The sequence below is a fragment of the Photinus pyralis genome, unplaced genomic scaffold (assembly GCF_008802855.1).
Source record: "Photinus pyralis isolate 1611_PpyrPB1 unplaced genomic scaffold, Ppyr1.3 Ppyr1.4_LG7, whole genome shotgun sequence".
In the NCBI taxonomy this organism is placed as follows: domain Eukaryota; kingdom Metazoa; phylum Arthropoda; class Insecta; order Coleoptera; family Lampyridae; genus Photinus; species Photinus pyralis.
This window is the reverse complement of record NW_022170738.1, coordinates 30,439,453-30,454,178: the sequence shown is the minus strand read 5'-3', so window position 1 is coordinate 30,454,178 and position 14,726 is coordinate 30,439,453. Positions and strand designations below refer to the sequence as shown.

The following is a 14,726-nucleotide window of genomic DNA, read 5'->3' as shown; positions in this document are numbered from 1 at the left end:
AATCTACCGTTCATCCCGGACGGTCAAAAAACACAAAAAAAGCTTGCATTCGTATGAATACATGTATAAAAAGTCATGGTGCCGGGTGGCATATGTTTCTCGCAACCCTTGGCACCGCGTCGACAAAAGGGGTTGTAAAATTTAGTAATCGACCTTTTTCTGCCGGACGAAAAAGTGCTATATAAAATTTGTCGACGAGGAGTAGACGAATTCGAAAAACCAACGGTGCCGACTCTCAGGTTTCCGGAAGTTCTTGGCACCACCGTTTGAATAATGGCGCGCGCGCCGAACTCGGGTACAGATCAAGCGCGCTTCAAGTTTCTCGTGAGATACTCATTTCCTGTTTTTGCATCGGTGTTTCCGATTCATTTCCAAGACTAGGAAATCATCGAGAAAATCCCTTACATGAATTCCGGATGGAAAATTTCTGTTACATAGAAAAATCAAGAACAAAATATTCTTGAAAAATTAGCGAAAATATGCCAAGAAAATCAAAAAGAGAAAGTGTCGTCGCTGAAAGAAATAATTCCGAGTCTTATACATTTATAATTAACAAAGATTTTATTAACACACGTAGCAGACTGTAATTATATAGATCCATTAGCCCATAACATTTATTATTATCTCAAACACTGAATTAGAATCGTAATCTGAACTGTTGGGAGAGTAGTCTAGTCATACCTATTCTACTTACATCATCAGTTACTCAGCTCTCGGAACTGGAACCATTCCCTTTCAAAATATCATCTACACAATGTATATGAGTTTCCAAAATTTCTTTCGCATAACCCAGCCATATTTCTCGGGATCACGCGTGATACAAGATTGTTACGTTCCACATTTTTGCCACAAAAATGGTCCTGAGAATTTTCTGCTTCAAATGATTTAAAGCACTGCGAAATCATGCACGAATCGAACTCTCTAATTTTTTCGCAAGTTTCTGAGAATCTTTTCTGCTTGAGAAAATCTTATGGAAAATCCAAAAGGAAAATGAACGCTATATTGTCCGCTCTTTGTCCGTCTGTACCACTATACTACTCAGAGCTGGGCAGAATACTTTCAAAAAGTATTTGAATACTAAAATAGTAAATACTTTACACAAATCAAAGATATTTGAATACTAAATACTTTTACGTCCAGCACAAGCGAATACTAGATACAGATAGTCAGATACATTGAAAAGCATTCAAATACTTAAAAAAATAAGTATTCAAATACTTTAGAATGTATTCGAATACTTTCAAAAGTATTCTAATACTATCAAAGGTATTCGAATGCTATAAAAAGTATTCGAATACTTTGAAAAGTATTCGAATACAGTAAAAAGTATTCAAATACTTGTCACTCAAATACATTAAAAATTTAAAATAGTATACTAGATAAAAGGCTGAATACTACTTAAAAAATCAAGTTATACTTTGTATGGGGTCAGCTTTTTTTATATTTCTATTGTTATATACAAATTTAAGGGGAGTAAAAGCGTATTATTATTATTATATTATTATATAGGAGGTACCTACCAGGACCTTTCTTATACCAGTTATATCCTTAAGAATATGTGTACCAGTTTTCAAAGCGATCGTACGTACGTAGTGCACACGATACGTACGCCTTTCTGAAATTAATCCTAGCGATTTTGGAACAGATCCATTTTTGACCATCCGTTTGTCCGGGTGCATGATAACTTGTTTAGAAACGTGCGATCGCTTTGAAAATTGGTACACATGGTTTTAAGTTAATAAGAAAGGTCCCTATTGTTTTTAAGTTACGTAGACTATCAAGTTCGGTATTCAGATGTATCGGATTTTTATATTTGATTTTGTGACAATGAAAACTTTCCCTAAACATTTCTAAATTGTTCTCAAATATTTGAATAACTTAAAAGTACTGCCTTTTTTTGAGGCCGGAAAAAAAATTATCTGAGATCGAGATCGATCGAGAGTCCATAATTTCAAACAGTTTGAAGATTGGGCTACTAGTTCAACCAAGCAAAAAGCTACACACCAGCAGCGGCCCTAATATTTTTCAGATAACTTTTGGTGCATTTCACATGAATAACGAGCAGGCACGAGCAAGGGAATACGACATACAAACGTTCGATTTCATTTTTGATGGCGATATACCAAGAAAATGGCCAAAAATGTCGTCTTTCCACTTTGATCAAAGCGTTATCGCCATGTTTGCTTTTTAGAGTCTTTACGCAGTCTCTGACGCGAAATACAAAAAGGGCCCGGGTGCCGCAGTTCAGTTGAAGCTGGATTGTGGTGCTAATAAGGGTCCCTGGTTCTGGCATGGATATTTGTAAATGTATGGGGTGGTAGAGCAGCCTTGGCTGAAACCCCGCCCACTCAAAAAGAAAGGCAAAATAGAAATTTAAAAAAAATTAGCTGATGCTGCTCTACCGGATACAACAAAGGCATAAAACGGTTGACTGTACGTTTTACTGATGACGTCGTTCCAAGTGCCAGACGCCGGTTTGCTAAGGCCTATGTCTACGTGCTGCAGTGCATTCACGAACGGGTCACTATGTTTTGGTACGGATATACAATGCGATCAAATACCAGTTGCTGTCGAGTCACCTTTGGAATTTTTGTTTACATGGGAATTCGTATTTAAATTGAACATCCAAAGGCGACTCGACAGCAACTCATTTTTGATCGCCCGTTATATAGGTATGTTCTTTGCATATATCTGTGGTTCCGGTAATCGCCACCATTAATTATATCAATGCCACCACCATTTGATTTTCTCCGCCGTTCTGCGAAGTCGTTGCTGCTGGCCGATGTCAAGCCAGACGTCCATGATATAGAGGCGGTGTTCAGGTGTAATCTAGTTGATGGGATGACCTTTGCATTGAATCATCACAAAGTGTCACGGCTTTTTCTTGAAGAAAGTGTTTACCATCGTCGTTGGGCACTCCTGATCCAAGGCCGCAGTGAACTTACTCATAGCTATCTCTGTTTGCCCCTACGTGACCACTGAGGTCGCCGCCAATGTAACATGTTCTTCTGGCCTAAAGACCTGCAAGCGAATTTTGAAAGACTCCCATCCCCATCGTTACAGCGAGTATTCACAAGTGAATGTTTGGGGTGCTAATTTACCATATGTATATACCTATAAGAGAATATATATATATGTAATTTACCCACAGAGGGGAAAGAGAACTTCTAATAAATGTCACGACTCATCGTGCAGTTTTTAATACTCGAATGGTACATGTGACCACTTCACATATTCAGTTTGATTCCATTCAATTCTATGAAGCATGCATTAATAAAACCACTACTAAATTTATTATCTGTCGTATAATTTACGGAGAAGTTTCACATGCGCAAATAATTCATGTAAATATTCACCAGGGGAACAATTAACAATTATTTTATTTAATTTACTAAATTACATTGTACAAAAAAAGTCCAGTCTTATTAAAGTCATCACTGTCCTCCTCACAATTCATCATGTTCTTCTTCTGCATCTACGTCCTGCGCTTCTGCTTCCTCATCTGGAATACCATCTTCAGGTAAATCTTCTTCTTCTTCTATCTGTTCATCAGGCGACACTCCCAGCGTTTTACGCATCATACCTTCGATCGATTTGGCAAAATCGACAGTATCCCGAAGCATGTAACCCGATCTAAGGGTGGCCGTTCTGAATAACATCACGGCCATGTCTTTTGCGGTTGGATCGTTGGGATCGTCATTGACGCGCCTCAACAGCTCCTTCATTACAGGATGCCTGGGATTAATTTCCAACGTCTTCTTCTGGTTCAGATAATGCGCACGTTGCACGTCGTCCGACTTTTGGTGGGCGTTCGACGTCGCAAGTCTCTCCATGTTACCGGTCCAACCGAAAATTCCCGCAACTAAGGCGCAGGGTGAGTCACTCAGTCTTTCCGATACGGTAGCTCTGGCGATTTGATCTTTAAGTGCGTTGTCTCCCAACCACTTCGTGAGGGGCTCGAAGGATGTCTTCAGCTGCTCGTATTGTTTTTTGGTACCTTCGGCATCAGTCAGGGAGAAGCCCTCCTTGGCGACATTTTGGAACTTCTTTCCTTCAAAGTCGGGAATGGCGGTGATTGCATATTCGTCAACCGCTTCTACTAAATACAGCACCTCGTAGCCTTTACGTAGAAGTCTTTCGACAAATGGAGAATTTCTTACTTCGTCCTTGCTTGTTCCGCACATGTAATAAATTCGTTCTTGCTTCGGCTTCATGCGTTTCATATAGTTCGATAACGAGGTCATATCTTCGCCGTTTGACGAGAAGAATCTCAATAGTTTGGCCAAGCGAGTGCGGTTGCTGGGATCTTCGATTATTCCTAACTTAATGTTGGTCGAGTATTCTTTCCAGAACTTCTCATACTCCTCTTCGGGAACCTTCTTTAACATATCCAATACTTTGCGAATAAGCTTCTTTTTAATGACCTTGATCAGCTTGTGCTGTTGTAAAGTTTCACGCGAGACATTAAGAGGTAGGTCGTCAGAGTCGACGATCCCCTGGATAAAGCTCAAGTATGATGGCATCATATCGTTGAATTCGTCTGTGATAAATACTCGTCTTACGTATAACTTAATATTGTCGGTCTTTGTGCCGTATTTATTAAAGCTTTCAGATGGCTGACTAGAGGGTACGTAAAGCAAGGATTTGAAAGTGACCTCGCCTTCGGCCACAAAGTGCACTTTCGCGAGTGGTTCCTTGGTGTCCTTTGTGAGAGATGTATAAAATTCGTTGTACTCCTTCTCTTCTACTTCGGCGGGTTTTCTTGTCCAAATTGGTTTACTGTCATTTAAAAGCTCCCAGTCCCACACAGTTTTCTCAACCTATTATGAATTGAGTAAATAATAGCTATCATGGAATGCTGTAGGCACATACCTGTTTGGTTTTTGGCTTCTCCTCCTCCTTTTCATCCTCAACAGCGGCTTCATCTTCTGTGATTTCATCAACCTGTTCATCAGCTTTTTCTTCGTCTTCAATTGGTTCATCCACCTTAGTTGTATGACTGGTCCATAAATATATGGGGAAATTAATAAACTGAGAGTACTTCTTGATGAGGGTTTTGACTGTGTCATGTTCCAAGAAGTCCTTTGACTCTGGTTTTAATTCAAGGCTTACAGTCGTACCTGGAATACATTTCAATATCAAACATCGATTTCTATTACTAAACATTATCGAATTATATTATTTAAAAGATTCGTTTGTCTAAATTGTGTCTCTTAATATAAAATCAGGGTTTTAGCAGAACCCGCATAATACCAGAAGCTCCGTCCTCTAAAAACCGCACAGCAAATGCACAAAACCTACATTTCACATTTGCACTTAAAAAATAGTATATTGTATTATAAGGTATACAGTGAGTGATGGCGAGTTTTTTCTAAAACTAGATTTTATGCGCAAAAAATCCTGCGCCTGCGCAAAACGCAGCTTTTCTATTTATGGAAAAATTTAATCCAAATTTTTATGGTAGGTCCCTCTAATAAAATCAAACAAAGTGCACGCGTAAAAAATCACTGCGTATGCGCACAACTTTCCTATTTATATTAAAATACAAACAAAATCGAAATGGCTTGAAAGGAAAAAAAACCATCAATAATCGTCGCTTTTTCAATGCCATTTTATACATTTAGCCAGGGAAATTGCAAAAATAACAAAATCTCTTTATAAAAAATTGATGAGTCAAGTTTAGTTTTAGAGTTTTGCATACCTTTATAAAAAAATTAATAATTTCACTATAAACAATTCAAAAGCGTCTACGCAATACGATGCCAAAGTGAAAATTAAAAAATTAATCGAAATGGGGGCCAAATGGGGATTTACTGGTGAAATTCTTTGAACTTTTTGTTATTAAACGATTACATTTGTTATATATGCTTACCATTCAGACAGTACAGTCGCAGGTACGTTAAATCAGAATCAATATGAAAACGTCGATTTCTTCAAAAATTTTCATGAAAAATGTAGTAATTCTGTTTTTTGCTAAAATCGACGTGAAAGTACGAAAGTAAGTGAGTGCAAAAGTTTGGGGCCTCAAACATTGATATTAACAAAAAATGATTTTTAAATGATCGGAAATTGGAGACAGTTTGACTAGAATAATCAATCGTGCCACATCAAACGCACACCCAGAGACGATTTGAATCTAAGTTTTAAAAAAAGTCACTTTGTATCGGTGAATTTCCAAAAAACAAAAATATTCCTTACAAATTCAAAAATTGCCAATTCAAAGATTGAAACTGAGAAATTGTCTTTCTTTCAGATCTCATAGTGATGTTACCATCCGACAAAGAAAAACATTAATCATTTTAGATTATTTCTTTCAAAAATGCAGAACAATGAATAGCGGCAGGCGAAGCCAAGTTATGGACTATTACAAATCCGAGCAAGGCGAGGTGGTGAAGGGGCGTGCTCAAAATTGTACCGCACCTGCGCAATACTCAATTTCCTTATTTGTGGAGCAATTTGATTGAAATTTTTATGGTAAGTTACTCTATGAATGCAAACAAAATGAAAATGCGTTCAAAGCTGAAAACACGAACGTCAAATAAAAGCATTTTTACCAACCTACACTATAAGATTGTCTAAAAAAGAAACTATCAATATACAGGGCGTCAATTTTAAAGCTTGCAGTCGCCCATATTTTCCAAACTAAAGAAGATTTTGAAAATCGCGCAAAACCGTTTCGGAGGTATCGAGGGGAACCATAATGGCGTTATGAGTGACAACTCCCCACCCCCCCTCTTCAAAAATCCTAAATGGCAACCCTATACTTGTGACACATCGTTGGAAAGCTACTCAAAAATGCTTTCCAGTGGTACCAATAAAGTCAATATTCATTAAGACAATTTAACAAAAATGTAATAATGAACAAAAAAAAAATAAAAATTAAGCCATGCCTATGTTCAAGATTTGGTCGCTAAATTCGAAGAAACGGGATCTGTTATCAATAAAAAAAAGAAAGCAACCAAGATTGCTTAATGAAGCAGCTCAGGTTGAAGTTCTTCGCCAATTTGCCATAAATCCCTCAATGTCAACATTTAGTTTTTTTTTGGTTAATTATTAACTTTTTGTTAAATTGTCTGAATGAATACTGCCTTTATTGGTACCACTGGAAACGATTTTTCAGTAGCTTTCCAACGATGTGTCACAAGTATGGGGTTACCATTTAGGATTTTTGAAGAGGGGGGGCTGGGGGGGAATAAGGGGTGGGGTGGGGCAGAGACTTGCTATAACTAGACTGCGCTTAACGTATCTAAGGTGTTGTCGACACAGTATGCAACACACAATGCACCGCGGGGCAAAAATCGCAGAGATGATGTGCAATATAATGAAATAAGCTGTTATTTTAGATGTTCCGTTCTTTAATTATTCTCGTGATTAGCTCGAATTAGTGAACAGATAAATTTCTGTTGAGAATAAACCAATAAACTTAGGTTAACTCGTGCGTATCAACATGTACTCTGTAGATAGAATTTTAAATAATATGCAGATTTCCAACGGATAAAAGTTTAAAGGGCCAATGGATCAGAGCCATTCGAAGAGAAAAATTTACTCCCACCATAGTGCATTTGCGGGGAATGAAGCCGATTTTAGAAAGGTACCTACGAAGGTGTTAAACAATAATGCAATACCGAGCGTTTTCGACTTTCCCATTCACTTAAAATAACGTAGAACTATTATTCGACATCCTTTACCAGATAACGGCAGTACCTATTTGCCTATTAGGTATAGACGTAACTAAGTACTTACTGGTACTAAGTATATTTCAGGTTTTGTTACAAGAAAAATAGCTAAGTCTGTTAAATGTTCCATATGTGCAGATGCGATATTCGCATCAGAGAGTCATTCAAAGCTTTTAACTAGAAAAAATCGTGGAGGATTGTTGCACGTATCAAGCGATGCATTAAAAATTTGCCAAATTGCTGAAAATGTGTTCAGGTTTTTCATTCAATCCACACCACACCGCGTTGTAAACAAAATGGTTATCAGCAGTCTAAGAAAAATAAATAACAGTTACAGCCCATTTGGGTTTTTGGATAGGCATATATTGAATCAAAATCCGCTAAATAATCATATCTTACTACTTACATCTTTAGTTTTAAGAGTATATTTTCCCATACGTGTTCACCACCAAAATACACATATAAATCAAATTCGGACTAGAGTAAGGCAGTTATATACCAATTTAGTTAAAAAAAAATACCAATAAATTCGATTAAAACAGTTAACAGTAAATATGTTACCTTTTTTGCTACTAAAATTTAGAATAAACATGGCTAAAGCAAGCTGCAGAACGTACGTCTGCCCCGCGATGAACAGTTGGTTGCCTATCCTATCTTGACAACAGGCGTTTACAGTAAAATCTATGTTACGCGCGGTCTAGTTATAGCAAGTCTCTGGGTGGGGGATTGTCACTCATAACGCCATTCTGGTTCCCCTCGATACCTCCGAAACGGTATTGCGCGATTTTCAATATCTTCTTTAGTTTGAAAAATATGGCCGACTGCAAGTTTTAAAATTGACACCCCGTATATCACTTTTTTGAGCCGTATGAAATTTCTTTTCTATTTCGCCTTACACAACAACCCTAAGTACATTCTCCTAACAATTAACCAAAATTACACAATGATAAAACAATATAAATCAGCAACTGCTAATAAAAATGTGGTGATAGGTCCTATATCTAGTTCCATAAAAAAAAGACAGCAGATAAAACCGTTGAATTCGTAGTTAAAGAAGTATACATACCTCTAGGAAGGGTGTTTCCCCTAGGATCTTCGACGATACTGAAACTTGAAGCATCAGATTCCCAAATGTATTGCTTGTCATCGTTATGCTTTGTTGTCACAATTACTCTATCGGCAACTAGGAAAGCAGAATAGAAACCGACCCCAAACTGACCGATCATGTCGTTTAAATCTTGAGCGGCACTCGCATCCTGCATTTTATTAAGAAACTCAGCCGTACCAGACTTGGCAATCGTTCCCAAATTATTCACTAAATCCTGACGAGTCATTCCTATACCGGTATCCGTAATATGCAGCATGCCCGCCTCTTTGTCCGCCTTTATTCGTATATTTAATTCCGCCGTCGCATCTAGAGCACTCTTATCGGTTAGCGAGAGCAAACGGATTTTATCCAAAGCGTCGGAGGCGTTCGAAATTAATTCTCTCAGGAAGATCTCTTTGTTTCGATAAAGCGAATTTATGATAAGTTTCATCATTCGATTAACCTCAGCTTGGAATGTGAATTTCTCGGCGCGTTCTCGTAGCTCCCGGAGCTGGGCGACATTAAGGCCATCCAATTTAATGGCCTCCTCTTCTCTTTTCACGACCTCATCGTCTATAAAGGAAATAAAATCAATTCATATTGACACGCACCCAAATAATAAAAAATATTGATAAAACTTGATGTAAATAAATGAAAATGAGTTCGAATAATCCGAGCTCATCGAAAACTGAAGTGAGCACACCGCCGAAGAAATTGCCAGCCTTTAAGTTGTACTTTCCTGTCAAGCAGAAGATCGGTTTCTCAACTGGCAATTACCCAAATCGAGGTGCGATTAATAAAAATGACTAAATCTCACTTATTTAGCTGACAGTTTCAGTGGTCAGTTCAAAATTTTATTCGAAAACTTATCCATTTGCGTATAAGGAATGTGACTTGAGGAAATGCATAGACATATTAACGAGTAATGGACCGAAACAGAAGTACAATGTACCCATAACTGAAAATCAGAGGTGGAGTATTATTAATCTTGTTGAGTGCATGACATAAATATATAAGTGTTGTATAGATATGGTTGGTACGACTTCGGAGGGTACGATCGAAACTTACACAAGCAAATCAAGTTTACAAAAAACACCCATCAATTAGTAAAAGAGCACTTAATGAACTACGCTAAAATAAGAGAATAGAAACTGACCTGTTCGGGAACCATCTCGACTAGCTCCAAGATCAATATCAATTTTTTCAGCTGTTCCGGCGACCGTGGGGTCATCGGCACGTACATTTCCTAAAAGATCTCATTGAAATCTGCACTGACAGGACGAAAACCAGAAACTTACCTATAAGTACAAATAACGCTATCACAATAAACGCAAGCTGCTTCATTTTCAATTACACCTAAAGCACACCATACAATTCTACAATTATTTCATAGAAAATACTGAAAATGTTAACACGTTTTACTCGGACGAATTGAAAAAGTGAAACGCGTAAATTCCGTAATATGTCTAATATGTAATGCCGGTAACCAATTAGAAAACACCAACACATAGCATATACAAATGGCTAATTCTGATTGGTCCAACTCACGTGTAGTTCTACTGTCATAAAATTGCCGGGGAATTTAAACATTCAATTTCGTACCATGCACTGAGTACCATGGTATACTTTCTTGAATAATTAGCGTTATTATGACCTTGGTCTTAAATTATCTACTGATAACAATGCTTGTTGTGTGTCTCATGGCCACACTCGATATTTACCTATGTTAATGTAAGTTGAGGCAGGTATACAAATAATTTAATTATCTTACCTACCGGCATTCCTTGGCAAATCTATAAGGGTGTTGTTTAGCATAGGTTTATTGTCTAGAACAGGCAACAGGGGCGGATTATCTATAAATTACAGCTTAGGATCCTAAAAAGTTGGAGGTACGTCAGAGCTACGGAAGCGTGAGACATTCGTCATGTATTTTTTTATTGATTTACTTTTATATATCGAAAATTCGAAAGAGCCGCCAGACCCCGTCATTAAACGATCCCGGCAACTTTTGGATACCTACTTCCCGTCTTCGATCACCGACCTGGCAAAGAAAACCCTGCGATTGGTTCATTTACAAATCCTGACACCACCCTATACGATGTTAGGCACCGTTTGAAATTTGGTCCCTGCCCTCCGGCGTAGCGCCGGGGGGTCTAGTGGGAAATCGTGAGATTTGATTAGGTATTCACGAAAGAAACTGACATCCTGGAGAAGATAATTAATTCCTCTTGTGCTGGGGGATATTCCATACCCCTAGGTACTACGATAGTAGAAACCAAAATTTTTATATATTTCTGCAGAAATTAATCATAATAAAGCTGATTTTGAAACTCATTTGGGAGAGAACATAGCACCGGGGGTCTGGAATATCACCCAGCACAAGAGGAATGCCCCCCAGGAGAATGTGAGATTTAATTACATATTGCCGAAAGCAACTGTAGCATCAAGGAGTCAGGGCTATATATGCAATGTCAAACAGCATAACACAAATGAGCATTCCATACCCTCCTAGAAACCGTGTAGAAATGTCTACCAGAAAAGGAAAATTTTAATGGCTCTCCCTAGGAAAATAACAAAATTGGATTTATACACCGGGGCTTCTGGGAGATTATACATACAGTTAAGACCGGGGTAGGTGGATTACTAATGACATTGTAATGGATTACTTATCGTTTTAAGCCAATATGAACAAACTTAAATGTTGTTTTATCAATTTAGTGGTACAAATTAATTCTCTTAATTTAATTTATGCTAATATTCGTAGTTTAGGAGAAATTTTCAAAATTTTGTCTCCGACGAATTGCAAGAGTATTGAATAGAATCCACGTACATTATTGTTACTCTGTGGAAATTGCAGGTTATGAGCGTATGAACTAAATTTGCTATAAAATTACCTGGCCATATAATATCTTTAGTTGTTGTAATGATAACTTATAGGGCTGGAGGACGAGTTGTTATGTTACGCCGCTACATAATGTAGATATCAGCCCAAGTGAAATATAAAAATGGAAACGGCAGATGCGTTACTCCTAAACATTAAATATCAGAACATGTATTTCAATTTGTTTGTTCTCTTAACAGGCTTCACAAAGATACGGAAGGTAATTTTGTCAATTGAAACTAGGCAATATATTACCGAATCTTGTCAATGCCATAGTTATAATTGGAGATATAAATCTTGATCTATTATCTATAAGAACTATGTCCATAACTATAAAAATCTTTAGGCAATAAATTAGTTTAATGTCGCTAATTAAAATCCTACAAGAATCGCTGTTAACTCCAAAACACTGTTGACCATATTTTTGTAAGGCACACTAACATAAATGGACTGCAATTTTGATATTGTTCTTACCGACCACTGTGTTTTTGGTTAAAATTAAATTATCATTCAAAATTCTAAGAAGAAATGGATAAGAAAATAGCAACTTAAGTAAAAGTTAAGTGTGAATTTACGCCTAATCTAAAAACGAATCTGCTAAATTACTGATTGGGGCGGAATACTATGCAACACAAAATATAAACGTCTGTTTTGCAAAATTATAGATCTACTAAATTCAGAAACCAATGATTGTAAATTGCACAGCAATATTACCCAAAAAATTAACTAAAGCTAATCTGTTACCCCTTGGTTGAATTTTAATCTGTTAAAAAAACTTAAAAAAAGGAGGAAGCTTTATAATATAGCCAAAAAGCGTCCGTACGACTGCAATTTCAACTTATATTATAAAAACTACTGTATAAACTTGAGAAGTGAGCTGGACGCAGCAAAGAACGAGCATCTAGCAAATAAAATAAATAGTTGTAACGGAGATCCTTCCCAGTATTGGAAAATCATTAATACCCTATAATCAATAGCTCAGTAAATAAAAATGTCGAAAAAATTGAACTGTAAAACGGAGAGGTGATAACAGAACCGAGTAAGATAGCTGAAGAGGTGAATCGTTACCTTATCAGGGTGCAAAGTCAGGCCAACAACGACGCAGGATACGAAAACCTTGGTTTAAGTATTCCTGGCAGACCTCTACACTGCTTAATTTCTTAAGCCCGTGGCAATTTGGGTTCAGATCAGGAATGTCCACTGAAGATGCCTTGTCCATTGTTACCGAATTGATTCATAACGGCCTAAATGCTAGTAAAAAAATAACAGGTCTGTTCATGCATTTTAAAAAGGCATTTGACCTAGTGGATCATGTCATTCTACTATCAAAGTTAGAAGCTATTGGAGTTAGAGGAGTAGTTCTAAACTGGTTTCGTAGTTTTCTCACCCATCGATTACAAAAAGTCAGGATCCAACATTACTATAGTTCACCTCTTTGTGTAAAATCTGGGGTCCCTCAAGGATCTGTGTTGTCGGCACTCTTATTCTTAATATTCATTAACGATTTACTGAAACTGCCGTTCGCTGGGCGCGTAAGTGCTTTTGCAGATGACATAGCGCTTTTTTATTCACAAAAGAGATCCAACGATATACAAGCAGAAGCTAATGAAGATTTAAGATTATTAAGTGCATGGTGCCACGTAAACAAAATGGAAGTGAATGTTAATAAAACAAAATACATTAACTTTAGTATAATGAATAGTTTTGCTTTTGATTCTGATTTAAAGTATCACGTTTTTAATTGTCTACAGTTTAACTGCAGTTGCCAAAAAATCGACAAAGTCGATAATTTCAAATATCTAGGAGTAATTCTAGACGAAAATATATTAACTGGGAAAAACACATAAATACGTTACACAAAAAGTTGAAGTCATCCGTAAGAATTTTTTACTTTTTACGAAATTTCTGTTCCGCCGACCTGATGAGAGCCATATATATTTTGCTTTAATTGATTCAAGGCTACAATACGGCTTGGGGCGGAGCTTTCAAAACTTTTATTGAAAAATTAAGAACGACTCAAAATTATCTCATACGAGTGATGCTTCATCGAAGTAAACGAGAAAGCTCTTTTCAATTGTTCACTCAGTTACGAATACTGCTCATACAACATCTGTATGTACATAAGGTCTTGAGAATATTTTATGCAAGAAGCGGGAATATTGGTACCACTGACCTCCTATACGTAACAAGAGGCAGAGAGCAGCGCATTTTCAGGCTGCCAAAAGTAAATAAATCATTTTTAGACAATCGCTTCAATATATAGGACCTAAGTATTTCAATCAACTGCCCAGTGATATAAAATCCTCCCATATTACCGCTTTTTGTAATAAGATTAAATCATGGCTATTATCCCAAGAAGACATCAATGTACTGAATTATGTGTTGTCCTAATGCTGTTATATTCAGTGTTATCTTTTGTTTAGAAATTATTCAGTTTTCAAATCCGGAAGCCATATTAATATCTTTTGTTGTTGTGATTTGTTAAATACAAATATGCATGTACCTTATTTTTTCTAGCATAAGATTAGCTTAATCTCTGTTAGACGCCATGTGGAGAGGCATTTTGTTTTCTGTTTTTTACCTTAGTGAACTGGACTCTGTACTTTTTATTTTTATATAGTTAAATATTATCTAGCGTCGGTCACTTACTACTGGTATCTGTGACCAACGTAATTCCGAATTTCTATACCTTTATATATTTTGTAAACGATTAGTGGCGGGTTCTGGGGATATACAATACAACCCAAACCCTGGAGAGGAAGATTACTAACACTTTCCCGGTTTTCAGAAAGAGTAATCAATCCAGCCAGGACATTGTCACTGTGAATGCAAAGTTTGGAGTTGCAAGATCTTGACATTACCCACAAATTTGCTGTAATGTGGCAAACAAAAAACAATAAAAAAGGGCATTTTGTATTGTTAATTCTCAGAACATGATGTTCAGGTCTTTTAAATTTAAAAGACTTCCATTAGATATCAACTCCATGCAAATTTACCAAAGTAACTCAACTTTATGTACTTCTCGTGCCGGCAGTAGGTAGGTACACTAGGCGAAAAATACATTAAAAAATTAAAGAAAAAA

The 14,726-nt window shown here is 36.9% G+C and overlaps 2 protein-coding genes across 2 annotated transcripts; one reads left to right on the top strand and one right to left on the bottom strand.

Annotated features, from left to right (window-relative positions):
* Window positions 1-3,286: 3,286 nt before the first annotated feature.
* LOC116175944 (endoplasmin) lies at window positions 3,287-10,235 on the bottom strand. Its single transcript, XM_031494326.1, has 5 exons — window positions 10,062-10,235; window positions 9,920-10,009; window positions 8,743-9,336; window positions 4,873-5,120; window positions 3,287-4,820 (listed from the first exon to the last, which is right to left on the bottom strand). The coding sequence occupies exons 1-5, from the start codon at window positions 10,105-10,107 to the stop codon at window positions 3,447-3,449; spliced, it is 2,352 nt and encodes a 783-aa protein (XP_031350186.1). The 5' UTR covers window positions 10,108-10,235; the 3' UTR covers window positions 3,287-3,446.
* Window positions 9,369-10,015, top strand: LOC116175945. Its single transcript, XM_031494328.1, has 3 exons — window positions 9,369-9,550; window positions 9,596-9,734; window positions 9,791-10,015. Exons 1-3 carry the CDS (start codon window positions 9,415-9,417, stop codon window positions 9,909-9,911), a joined length of 396 nt encoding a protein of 131 aa, XP_031350188.1. The 5' UTR covers window positions 9,369-9,414; the 3' UTR covers window positions 9,912-10,015.
* Window positions 10,236-14,726: the final 4,491 nt, after the last annotated feature.